The sequence below is a fragment of the Cucumis sativus genome, chromosome 3, assembly GCF_000004075.3.
Source record: "Cucumis sativus cultivar 9930 chromosome 3, Cucumber_9930_V3, whole genome shotgun sequence".
NCBI classification, from domain to species: Eukaryota; Viridiplantae; Streptophyta; class Magnoliopsida; order Cucurbitales; family Cucurbitaceae; genus Cucumis; species Cucumis sativus.
This window is the reverse complement of record NC_026657.2, coordinates 874,255-888,342: the sequence shown is the minus strand read 5'-3', so window position 1 is coordinate 888,342 and position 14,088 is coordinate 874,255. Positions and strand designations below refer to the sequence as shown.

General features: G+C 26.9%; 1 protein-coding gene across 2 annotated transcripts; it reads left to right on the top strand.

Moving 5' to 3' along the window:
* The first annotated feature begins 57 nt into the window (after positions 1-57).
* LOC101210376 (protein PAM68, chloroplastic) lies at positions 58-2,136 on the top strand. Of its 2 annotated transcripts, none has more exons than XM_004146071.3 (2): positions 58-275; positions 1,344-2,136. In XM_004146071.3, the coding sequence occupies exons 1-2, from the start codon at positions 207-209 to the stop codon at positions 1,914-1,916; spliced, it is 642 nt and encodes a 213-aa protein (XP_004146119.1). In that variant the 5' UTR covers positions 58-206; the 3' UTR covers positions 1,917-2,136. The 2 variants fall into 2 exon arrangements, with proteins under 2 accessions (XP_004146119.1, XP_011650314.1); XM_011652012.2 differs by having other exon boundaries at positions 1,341-2,136.
* Positions 2,137-14,088: the final 11,952 nt, after the last annotated feature.

Genomic DNA, 14,088 nt, shown 5'->3' with positions numbered 1-14,088 from the left:
TTTTTTCTTGACACGTGGAGCAGCGACATTGGTCCGCCAAATGCGTTAGGAACCCAAACAATCTTCCGCCAATTCCAAGCAAAATTTTGATGAAAACCTTATCCTCTTTCACTGCTCTCATCCATGGCGTCCGTCTCTGCTTCGCATAGTGAATACAAGATGTAAGAGACGAGTCGACTGTATTTCAGTTTCATAGACAAACCTTAATGGCCGCCATTGCCGGATCTCTCAACCTTCCTCTTGCGCCTTCAAACCTTCCATTACTCCGCATTAAGGTACTCTTCTCATTTCGCTTCCCCATTGCAACATTTCTTTGAGTTCTGTAACAACCTTTTCTACTATAACTACTTCAAATTATACCTAAACGATGAAGTATTCCTGAATCCGAACTGTTTATCAATGGATTATCCATAAGTTCATCAATCAACAATCGATTTCTTAAAGATTAGGAGTTAGGATTTACTTTATCAGGGATACTTGTTAAACCTAGAACGATCCATTGATCCATTCCAATGACTACTACTTGAATTATAATGAAACGGAAGAAGACGAAGGATTCTTTAATCTGAACTATTCATCAATGGAATTTCAGTTTTGATTAGTAGTTAGGATTTAAGATGGATATCAGTAAAACCTAGCGCAGTTCATCGATTCAGTTCGATGATAACTACTTGAACGTTGAATTATATTGAAATGGAAGGAAGACGAAGGATTTTTCAAAATATCTGAACTATTGATTTTCCATTTCGATTACTTTACGAACACTAGGAGTTAAAAGGATAGTTTTGATGAACAATTGATTGTAAGAATAAAACAAGTGGTCTACTTTTATGGGGAGTAGTTTATAGTTGTTCGAGAATTGTGAGGGTGGGTGAAGAAAACAATTGTTGTTGTTGGGAAAGTTCCACAAAAGATTCTATGACTTTGGTTTGAAGTTGTCTAACTGGAATTAAATTTATTCTCTAGTTTGAGACATGTTTGCGTAGGTATTAACTTCGAATGTGTTGGGTGCTCTTTGTGAAACCTACCTCGGGCATCAAGATTTCTTTTTCCATAATTTCTAAGAAAGAGTGATAATTCCTCCAAGAAGATAAAAGAATTTACTACACCTAAACGCAAAAGAATATTGGTTTGACTGTTTGAGAGTGCGAAAACATGCGTGAATGAATGTTGCTTTTAATTATTTTTATGTAGGCTTTGGTTTTCTTCAATTTTAAAGTTTTTCACGTGTGTATCCTAGTTTCTTAAATTTTTTATGTGGCTGTAGTGAGGTTTTTTACCAAGTAGGATTGATATTTATTAAACTTAGAACGACTCGTTGATTATTTTTATTTTCTCAGCAGAAAAATTGTAAATTCTCACTTCATATAAAAAGCAACGAAAGAAACTGTTTCCCAAATTTAAGACCAACCATTAACCAAAACCAAAACCAAACTCACACGAACCGCCCCACAAGTCTAAATGCAACATTGAGGCGTCCGAAGGGATTCGGACCAGCTTCAAGGAAGAAGAAGACGAAGAAAACAAGAAGAGAAGGAAGTGAGGATGATGACAACGAGGAGGAGGAAGAGGAAGACGAGGAGGAGGAAGAGGAAGGTGGTGTAATACCAGAAGTAGTGACAAATAGGATGATGAGTAGAATGGGATTTACAGTGGGGATTCCATTGTTTATAGGGCTATTGTTCTTCCCATTCTTCTATTACCTCAAAGTTGGGCTGAAGATTGATGTGCCCTCATGGGTGCCAGTCATAGTCTCATTCTTCTTCTTTGGTTCAGCTCTTTTGGGAGTTAGCTATGGGATTGTGTCCTCTAGTTGGGATCCTTTGAGGGAAGGCTCTTTATTGGGTTGGAATGAAGCTCAGAAGAATTGGCCTGTTTTTTGGAAGTCCATTTGGGGTGGATCTAATAAGAAATAGATGAATTGCCTTTTTATCTTCTTCCTTTTTTTTTTTCTTTCTTTCTTATGTTCTTCTTCGATAAATATTATAGTTTCTTAGGAGTGACGTGAGAAGCAAAAACGAGTATAGTTCAACTAGCATATTGTATTTGTTGGCAATCAAGAAGTTCGTAGTTCGTCAAGTTGAGTTTTAGCTCAATAGTAATCAATAATAGTCTTCGAAGTTTAAATTTTCATCTCATATAATTATCATAGGGTTGTAGTTTGAACCTTTTCACTTCATTATACTAAAAAAAAGCTATATCACAAGTAATGTTACTTGTAAATGAATTAAAAGAGGTAGCTGTTTTATAAATATGTTTTTTGTTTTGGTTAAATTACAAGTTTAATTTATTTAAATTTATGTTGAATTTGGTTTAGCTTTTCAAAGGTTTAATTTTGAAAATAAGTCATTCTCGAGAAAGAGAAAATTGAGATGGTTATCAAAAGAGTTTTTTTTCTTATAATATTGATTATGACTTTTTGAAAAATCATTTTTTTTTCAAATGAACCTTAACACTTTTGTTTAAAAGATTCTTCAACGTCAATCAAATTCAATTGGATATTTAAAATAGTCTAATATTGTATATGTTGATGTTGTGTGTCTATTGTCTACTTTTAAACCATATATTAGTTTTAGGAGTGTTTTCAAAAAAAAAAAAAAAAAGTGTCAAACTTTTTACTCTAAATGATCAAATTTATTAGATTTAATTTTATTATGAAAGGTAAATATTTGGTCGAACATCTTATTTCAACAAAATCTTTTAATTTTTATGTATTTATTTATACAAGTAAAAATACAAGGACTACATACAATTACAACAAACTTATTTCCGAAGTGAAACTTATTTTCTAATAATCCTAATTTAAACCTAAGTAAAACTTATTTTCTAATAATCCTAATTTAAACATAAAAATGAGACATTGAGTTAAAATTTATTCTTTTGGTTGAAAACTATCTGTAAGACTTGATGAGTTGAAAATATCAAACTTTCACTTTCTAAACTTTACAACCAAATTGAAATTATATCCAAAATCACAGTAATAAAATTTAAAATTTCAAAATTTTAATAACTAAACTAAAATCAAACATATTGATGCATCTAATGGACGTGACAAATCTATTCATTTTCAAAATTAATACATGTGTGCATTGCGCCCCAAAATAAATAATGGTAACTTTGCAAAACCTTGTAAGATTGAATAGTAAAAATATTTGATCAAACACAACTAAATGATTAAAAATGAAGGAAATTACTTTAAAAATATTAAAATGTAATGATAAACGATAAACTTCTATTGGTATTTATCTATGAATTTAATAGATTTTTATTTTGTTTCTAACTTTCATATAATCTAACGATTTTCTATATTTTGTAAATATTTTACGTTGTTTTTAATAATTTTTCTTATTTTAAAGTAGAGGTATTTGACCATATGGTTCATAAAGGGTCAATTTACACTTGATTTTTGCTCAAATATTAATAGGAAATTAGCTTTCTAAGTGGTTATTGTTCTAAATTTGTTGTTTTTCCATTTTTGTCCAATCTTACCTTTTTCCTTTTTGAAAAATTGTTTCGTCATTGACTTATTTCTACATTTTTACTGTATGGCTATAAATATTTGTCATTTTGTCTCTCCTCCTAACCACTTTTTCTCTCACTACAAAGTAATTTATTCCTCCATCCCTCTCCCCACATTCTCTCTCTCCTTTGAACTTTCAACATTTTTTCATTCTCCTTTAAATTTTTACCACTTTCTCCCAACTCTTTTTTTCCTCCTATCTCATCATTTATCTTTTTACTCTTTTAGGGTTGTTTGGTCCCGACTTCAAGTTCACACAAATTAACTACAATGTTACTATATAAAAACATTTTTGTCCTCTATTTATTTTCTTAATGTTATCTTGTTTATTATTTTCGACTCCATTTAAAATACATATTAGAGACATTTTTAAAAAACAACAAAATAAATTAACATATTTACCAGCTATAGCAAAATTTTGGATTCTATTAATGATAGAAACTAATAGAATTAAAAGCGTATCAGTATTTATCAATATCTATTATCGATAGAATCTAAAATTTTTGTTATATATTGTAAATATTTTGTGAAAATTGATGTTTTTTTTATTGTATCCTACAAACTATAACAATCATTGACAATATTAATAATTTTTAAAAAATCTAATTTTGTTAAAATCATCTTACAATTGTAGCACTAAATCATTTTGTCAAAATACATATTTCAATCACTAATCAACTTTCAGAACAAGTAGAAAATTCTTGTAATTTTTTAGTGTAACTAAAAGAAAATGAGATTTAGTTGGGCTGATGTGATGGAATGATAGAAAGTGGGCCTAAAGTGGGATTTTTGAGAAGAGACGGTGAAAAAGGACAATTCCAAATACATCATTCTCATCTTGAACATTAACAAAATCATATAGTAAAGCAAAATTTATATATAACCCAGACATAAATATAAGTCTATCTTTATTTCACGTAAATTTTGTTATATCGGTAAGCTTTTTAAATTTTCTTTTTTTGTTGTATACCTAATGATTATTCTTAAAAGTACTATTCAAAACGGTTAGGTTATAAAAATATAGGTTAGGTAAAATTGTACTTTTTTTTTTACTTTTATCGACATGGGTATTTTAACCATAGCTAATTTTTTTGTTGGAATCGATGGTTGCATCGAATTTAAACTAAGCAGAACTAAAATATATATTATTTATTTTACCATAAGTGAAGATATGAAGATTTAAATTGCTAGAGTTTCTAACTTTAAGAGAGGAAGTGCGTAATATACAACTAGAGTTGTGGCTCATTCAGTAACTAAAACTGTATAACATTTGAGTTCAATTTTATGTTAATTTGGAAATTGATTTTGTGAAATTTGTTGCACAATAATATCAAACTTACACTTTATAAATCCAAAAACCTTAATGAAATTTCACCCAAATATAAAATCGAAAAAATATCAGAACTTTAAGAACTAACCTAAAAGGCAAACAAGGATTCTATGTTTATGCCACTAAACACAATACACGTTCATAAAAAATCAACTTATAGTGTAATTTGTTGAGAGTTGTCCAATACAATAATCATATAGTACGTGAAAGAAGCATAAGTGACTATACCTCCCATAAGAAAAACGTAAATATGTCTAAAAGGTTTTTGTCAACCAATTGAGATGACACACACACACCTATAGAAATTAATAACCAAGTTGGACTTGAACTAGCACCCTCACAACCTCAAATGTTAGAAACATTCCTAATATTGTATTTGTTACACCTAAACAAAGACATGTGTTAGATGACATACTCATTATAGTCCTATTTGACCATCTGAAAAGAGAGACTCGACCTTACTTCTGTTGTGTTTTGTTAAATTAGTCGCTCATTGTAATAACTTAAGTATTAGAGTCCAATATAACTAACACCATACATATGTTAGGACCTTTTAGATAGGTCAACTCAAAGTATTTCAAGACTGTATCAAGGAGAAAGCAAGTTAACAGTTACAACCACCAGAGACCCGCAACGAATTAGTCTGATACAAATGAGATTCAATCACCAACATAATTTTAAGAAGGTGTATATAGCCAGTGTGTAACATATGAGCATTACAAAAATGAAGTTTAAAATAGTGACTTGTTATAAACATTTTAAGGTAGAATTGTAAAAGAATATATTTGATCATTATAAATGATTGGAAAAAATATTAAAATGCATGAGCTAGAAGCATGTTTGAGAGTATCACTGTTGCGCTTGAGAGAAAAATCACTTTTATTTTACCTACACGTTCTTATTAGTATAATAAATATGAGAAGATTCACACCACAAACTTCTTAATTGCTAACACATCTGTACACATATGTTGTTATAAATTTCATAGTTGTTTTCCCATTTCTTCCTTACTTTACTATATTTTTCTTTTGAGAAATTATTGTCTTTTCTAAATCTTTTACTATACATTTCTAAATACCCATCATTTATCTCTTCGTCTAACTTTTTTTCTTACTCTCTTCATCCCCATCGTCTTTTTCTCTTTCCTTTGAATTTTTTTACTCTCGTAACTTTTTTTTTTATCCTTTAAGTTTTTATCACTCTTTAACTTTTTTTTTTTTCTATCTTAGTGACTTGTCATTTTCATCTTTTAATATTTTCTCTAAAATGTAATACTCTTTTTAGTAAACATAAAATAAAATTTCAAAACATTAAGGCATTTGGCCCTTAGACTATGAATGAATGAAGTTGACTATTTTAGCCCACTCCATGGTTGTTTTAGGAGTTATCAATTATTATAATACTAGGATTAGGATTAGAACTATTTCATTTTTCTCTTATTTCTCATATGTCACTATTCATCGCTCCTCTTTTACTATTTCTCACTCCCACATCTCTCGTATGTCACTATTCCTCACTCTTCCCTTTCACTATTCTTAACTTTCCAAGTATATATTATAATAACCTACTATAATAATATTTACTATAACTCATAAATTATAACAACACACCTCACGTCCTAAACACCCCTAAGCATTTAAACATATTCTTAATATAATTTTATAGAAGCTAGTTTGTTAAATCACTCTTTATATAATTCTTAAAATCACTTACAAGCGTGCACCAAATCAAAACCGAACCGAACCAAACCAAGGTATTTAGTTGAGAGTAAAAAGAAAATGGTTGGGCTGATGGGATGGAATGGAATGATAGAAAGTGGGCCTAAAAAATGGGATTAAGTGTCAGAAGAAGAGGGCTAAGGGGAGAAAGAAAGAAAGGGAAAAAAAGGACAATACTTCTTCTCAAGTGTGTAATGTTCTTCTTCTCTTTGCTTTGTATTGTTCACTCTGCTGCATTTCTGACTTGAAATGATTGTACAAATCATACATTTTTCCCATTCATATTTCATTGACTCTCCTCCTCCTCTTATCCTTTTTATATAAAGAGAGAGAGAGGAGGAGGAGGAGGAGGGGGAGGGGGTGGGGGGTCGGTTTGTTTATTTTATTTGTTTGTTTTTAAAGTGTACGGATGAGTGTTTAAAGCTTTGCATATTCGCACAGCTCGGTTTCAGTAGTCGTGCTCTTCTCTTCTTTTTATATAACGGGAAAATTACATTCATTTCTCTTTTTTCTTTTTCTTTTTTTAATTTTAGTTTTGAATTTTAAACAATTAACATACTTATATACTTACTTTTGTGATTTTATCTTTTATTTTAATTTCATCTTTTAATATATAATTACCTTCTTCATTTTTATTTTATTGTTCATGATAATTAGTCCTTTAATTTAATTTTCATCTCTAATTAATTACGTCAAAAATCACGGCAAATTTTGTAAAGAAAAAGCAACATAACGCACGACAAAATTCATCATTACAAATTTAGTTATTGAGAAGAGACACTTGCAAAAATGACAAAATAAATTACAATAATTAAGTTCATAACATATACATTTTATTATTTGCGAAAATGACAAAAATGAAGTCTAGTCCACACATCAAGAGGTAAAATGTCACAAATGCCCTTGTTACTAATACATGTTTGATACATCTTATACACGCCTGATACACCTAACACACCATTTGATACATCTGATACTTCTTGATACACCAAATACATTTGATTGATACACTTGATGCACCTGATACTCTTTGATACACTCGATATCGAAACATTACCAATATATGTTTGATACACATGATACACTGTAGATACATTTAGTATTTTTCGTTTGTACAAACGATTAATTAAATGCACTTGATATGCTTGAAGTCCTACTTATACACTTGATATACTATTGATATACACTTGTAAACTTGATTCATATATTTGACAATGATTCACTTTACTAATATGCTTTAACAATATATTGTTGATATACTTGATAATAATATATTGAGTTATATTCATATACTTAATAATATTCTAATGAACTACATAAAATTTAAAAAACGAAAAATCACGTAGTAAATATATTAACCAACTAATACATATAATATAAGTATATCACAATACTGATATACGAAACTGAGACAAAAGTAAAACAAAAAAATTAATGTAAAAAATAAAACAAAATCATTTGGAATCAAATTCAATTGATTAGGGCCTTAAAAAGTGGGAGCAATAAATAATGAGTAAGGCATGAAAAAAAAGAAGAGAAGTGAGTTATTGAAGATAGTTTAGAAATAATATCAAATTTAAAATGAACATGTGAAAATTTTGTCATATTTGCAAAATTATAAAAGAATGTGCTATAATTGCTATATTATATTTTTAAAATGTTATTCTATGCAATTTTTCTATTAAAATTTTAGTCATGTGAATTTGTAAGGACTTTTTTATTAAAAGAAAAAATAAAATAAAAAGGAAAAACAAGTTATTTAGAAAAAAACCCAATAAAAATTGTATTATTCAAATTTTTTATGAAACATAAATATTTTACCAATTTCTAAAAATTTTAAATTATAATTTTTATTTGGTGCTGGCACAATAAAATATATGATATACGTAGGAAAATTGGATAATAAGTCGATTGAATTATAATATGTACACTTATATATATTCCATATCTTTTAGTTACATTTTTTAAATAATTGAAATATATAATAGATCCATAACAGAAGTTATATACATATATATATATATATAACAGTAGCAATAATAAGAGAAGTCATGAAATATGATTGAAGATGACAAATTATATGAAACCGATTGGCATAATTAAGATGAAAGAAAAATGGGAAAAAACTCAATGAAGGTTTGTATATATAACCTACACATACTTTGATTGATTAAGACAAAGTATTTTTTATTTAATTAGAGGTTAAATGTTCAAATTTCTTAATAGGTTAACATGTTTAAATAATAATTATAATAATAAAATTGCATCAACCCTTGTGATCACCCTACGATATTGTGCTTTGAATTCATGTGAAATCTCAATTCACTTTAAATATAATTAATCTTAGTTAAACTAACAAGACTAATCTTGAGATAGATTTTCGAAAAAGAAAAAAAACTTTCCAAACATATTACAAAAAGTAATAAAAATTTATTAAAATACCATCCGTGCTTTTACTTTCAAATGTTCAACTAATCTAGACTTATTTACTTTTAATAAAATTTAAATTTAGTACTATTGTTAATATTTTTAGGTCAATCTATAGCATTTTGCTATGAATTATAAAAAATATATTCATATGTTTTAATTCTCGGCGAGGTTTTTTAGAAAAGTATAAAATTTTTGATAAATTATTTATACTTCATACAATAAAACTATGAAACACTAAATAAAAAAAATATAAAAAAACTATATTTTATCTGCTCTACTTTTTACAATTCCTTATAAAATAATTTATTATTATTTAAGCAATTTTAGTAAAAGTTTACTTTCGTGTGATTAATTAAATTTAAAATTGATTGATAATACATAAAATAAAATGGACAATTGAAAGCAATAAAAACTCAAATTAAATAAAATTTGATAGTATAGTCATTAAAATGATATTTTAATAGAAAGAAAATTTGGATATGCCTTTAGAATAAGAAGAAAAAAGAAGTAGAGAATAATTTTCTTTAACATTAAATTTCTACCATGTTTTAATCGTGTGACTATAGGACAAACTAGTACAATAAAATAGTCACCCAACCAAAAAGATGATTGAATAAATAATTTATTCCCACAAGAGAAATAAATAACTAAATAATATCCATATAAATTAAATCTCAATTGGAAATCATTGGATTATGAATGTCACTAAAAATATCAATGGCAACTAGTTTTTTTGTAAAATTAAATTAAAAAATAAAGAGATATTAATCCAAGTCAAATCACAAATAATGGAAAGAAATATTGGCATTGGTGGAAGGAAATTTAAAAAAACAAAAAAAATCAAATATAGATACATTTATATGTAACTATCAAATCATTTATCCTAAAGTTTTATTTTAGCCCATAAATGTAAGCATAGGCGATTAGATAAAAATAATTATTTTTCTCGATCATTAGGAAATTAATAGATTTAAATCTCTTAACCATTCAGGGTTGAATTAGAAAATTTTAGGTATAGCGGATTTATATTTTCAATATCAATATTGTTTAAGTTTTATAATTTTTAATTAATAATATGTAAGAAAATAAAGTTTAATTTTATTACTATAAAGTAATTAATAAAGAGAAATTATCGTTAATATAAAAAAAAATAGTTAAACTAACACAATTTCTGCCCATAAAAGTTCACCCTTTTTTTATTATTTAACCAAACAAATAAAAAAATATAATAACCTTTAGATGATAAAAAATAATAAATTTTGAAATTGGAGGAAACATAATAAAAATTATACTAAAAAATAAAGTCAAATGGAAATAAACTAAATTAAAGCTTTTTGAGTCATGATGACTAAATTAAACATAAACTAATAAAGTGTATAGGTCAAATTAATAATTTAATCTATAAACATTTACCATTTTGACTCATGCCTCATTGTATCGTTAAAGACAATAATAATAATTTCATGAATTGAATGATTGAAAATAATTTGACTTATTCCATTTTGAAATCATAACATTTCTAGAAATATATGTCAATTAGGTCTTCATATATTTTCATATATAGTTTTAAGACATTTTATTTAATTTCAACATAGTTTTCATCTTATTTCGATATAACTTTCATCTTTTAGGTTTCTCTTCCACTAAAAATCTAAATTAATGATCGAGAAATAGTCCATTTCTTATACGTGTTCACGATCTTTTCTTATTCCTATTTAATACAAGGCACCGTTCTCATACCATTAAACTAAATAAAAAGTATCCACCATTATTTTTCAAAAACATGGTTTCATCCAATGTTACTATAAAAGCACACTCGTATAGCCGCTCATAAAATCTTCCAGAAAAAAATAAAACATATTAAAGTGAAAGAAATTTAATCATAGATGATAAACCCGTCAAATCAAACAATGACAGTTGAAATGTAAAAGCAGTAAATCAAAACAGAGTAAGAGAAAAGAGAAGAAGAAGAATATCACGACGTCAATGATTTCAATAGTTCAATCTAAGTCTCCATCTACTTATAAATCATAAAGATAATTTTTATTACAACGATCAACAAGAAAGATTCGATCTCACTCATTCACCTTCAAACTCAACGATTGTTTACGTTACGAAGCAATTTGATTAAAAAACTTTCAATCCTCTCACCAAATCATACAAAAGAAGTATCACACACTAATGTTTAAGAATTACTTAGACACCAATAGTTAAGAATTACGCGAAGAATGCAAAAACTCAAGTACAAGTTAAAGTTTAAAATCAACCCGCGTACATTTTTCACTTTCTTATTTTTATTCCATATACGATTTTCGATGATAGAAAATTTAATATTTTGATAGGACATTTTTAAAGGTAATAAAATAAATTAAAATATTTACAGGCTATAGCAAAATTTTGAATTCTATCACGAATAGTTTATATCACTATAACATATCAACGACTATTAGTGATAGAGTTTGCTATAGGTTGTAAATCTACTATTTTGATATATATATATATATATATATATATATATATATATGTTAAAAACATATACTTTAACCATTTAAGCTCAGTTTAAATTATCGATTAAAAGAGGTTTTTTCAAAAAGAAAAATTTGACAAACTATTTATACTTTGCATAATAAAACCACTAAAAGATAAAATTTATTAAACTTAATTTTTGCTATTTCATATATTATTTTTATATATAATTTTCTATTAAAAAAGTATAACTTTTTCTTAAGAGGAATTAAAAAGAAATCAATGTACAAGCACCAAAAACTTCTCAAACAAACAAAAAACTAGGAAGAATATTCAAAGGTGAAAACAATATTTAATTAAGAGTTTGATTTAAATTTCGAAAATTAGGGACAAAAGAAATAAAGAAAGAAAGAAAGAAAGAGAGGTTAAAAAATAATGACAATAATAATATGAATAAAAAAATAAAAAGCAATCAAATCAAAACATTGGAAATAGGGAAAGAGTAAGATGAAGTATGGATTTAGATTTAGAGAGAGAGAGAGAGATTGCTTTAGAATGGGATCACTTAATGTCTTTATAATCACTTTTCAAACTTAATGAAAACTGCTTCCCCCAACATTCATAACGTTAAAAAGTAGTCTAATCTCTCTCTTCTTTTCTTTTCATCTTTGCTTCCTTGTCCTTCTCATTTCACTTTCTTTCTTTCTTTTTTTCCCCCTAACATTCCCACACACATAATCTTTCTCTTAATCATTGAATTTGAATCCATTAAAATTGACTACCAAAAATCTCAATCATTTTCCCCCTACCTACCTATCTCGTGGAATGAAAAATCCACATCCTTTAATTCCTTCAAATCAATTCATTTTCCATTACTACTTGTTTCTAAATACTTTTAAAAAAACAATTTCACGATTATAAAAATTGATGTAATAGATTTTATCTTTTAGCATTGTTGTAAAAAAGAATTATGATAACTGAAATACCGTTATTTTCTTTATTGTTGAGTTATATGTGCTAAAATAAATACAAATTGTCGTTTCTTCGATATTATAATTTCTATAAATTGATAGTGGTGTGTTGATATTTGAGAGAGGTTATAGTCCACTAGTAAAGTTGTATTTTATTTCTATTTAGACTTAGATTTAAGCTGCAATTCTTATATATTTTTTTCAAATTATTTTTACTAAACTGTAAAGTCTCGTCAACAAAATTTATGAATCTTTACGTCTTTTTAAATATTTTAAAACTAAAATAATTATAAAATTAGTTGATTATATTTATGCTAAAAAGTAAATATTTATAATAGTTATTCACATGGGAAAAAATGCAATTATGAAGTTAAAAGGGGAAAAATGAAGATAATGAAATTTTTGGGGGAGAATTTTTAGAAGGGAAAAGGGGAGAAGATGGAAAGTTTAAGAATTTAAAAAAAGAAAACCCTAAGAATTAAGAAAGAAAGAAAAAAGAATAAGAAAGAAAAGAAAAGAAAAGAAAAGTTAAGAAGTAAAATTTGAATGTTTGAGAGAAGAGGCTTTTAGAATTCACGAGTGATGGGATCGAGGAGGAGAGGAATGACGTTTTGGACCTTGACTATGCTTTTCTTGCCTAAGAAGATCTTGTGTGTCACCCTTCACTTTACCAAAAGTTGCTGCCTCTCTCCTCCATTCTCTGCCACGTGGCACTTCCATTTACAACCAAAAAAGAGAACTATGTATATATTATATAAAATTAAAATACCACTTCTACCTCTATAGTCTGAGAGATCGTTTGATTTTAGTCATTGTACTTTTGAATCACGTTTTTTTTAGTTCTATATACTTTTAGAAAATCTTAAATTTAGGGTATGGTTGGAATATCTTTTAAAGAATTTGAGTTGAAAATGTATTTTTTTAAAAAATGAGATTGAAAAATAATATATTTTAAAGAAAATCCTCGTGAAAGTCAAAATTTGAGAAAATAAGTTTCTAAACCGAACTATGTAAAAAGATATTTATAAAAAAATGTAACAAATCACGTGAGTGTTTAAATTTTTTTAATCAATAATCCAAGTGCACACCGTTACTCGATTTTTTTTTAATTGAAATTGAATAAATAATAAAGTAATTTTCATGCAATAAAATACAACATTAAAAAGGCTTCTTGCATATTTGGCAAAATAAGTATTAAAAGTTATAGCTCATAATTCGAACTTAATACTTTCGTAAAAAAAAGGAAAAGGAACAAATCCAGTTCATGAAATGTAAAAAAAGAACAAATACACATAATACACTTGATATTCTTAATACCTTTGATACATCGAATACACTTCAGTTTCCTGTTTGCAAAATAGGAAAAAGTGTGCGACACATTTTAAATATTTGATATACTTCTTAGTTTATCCACCTACTGCAATTTTTCATATAAAAATATGTGTTTTTATAAGAATTTGTAGTGAAAACATCAATAAATAAATAATTAACGTAAACAAGTAGTAGAAAACTAAATTAAAGATTTGTCGAGAAGCATATCGACTAGAATTAAATAAAATTTAAAATATAAAGACCAAAATAATATTTTAATCGAATAAAAAACTTTGTATTTTACACGACATGAGGAAAGAGAAAGAAGGAAAAGAGTATTTT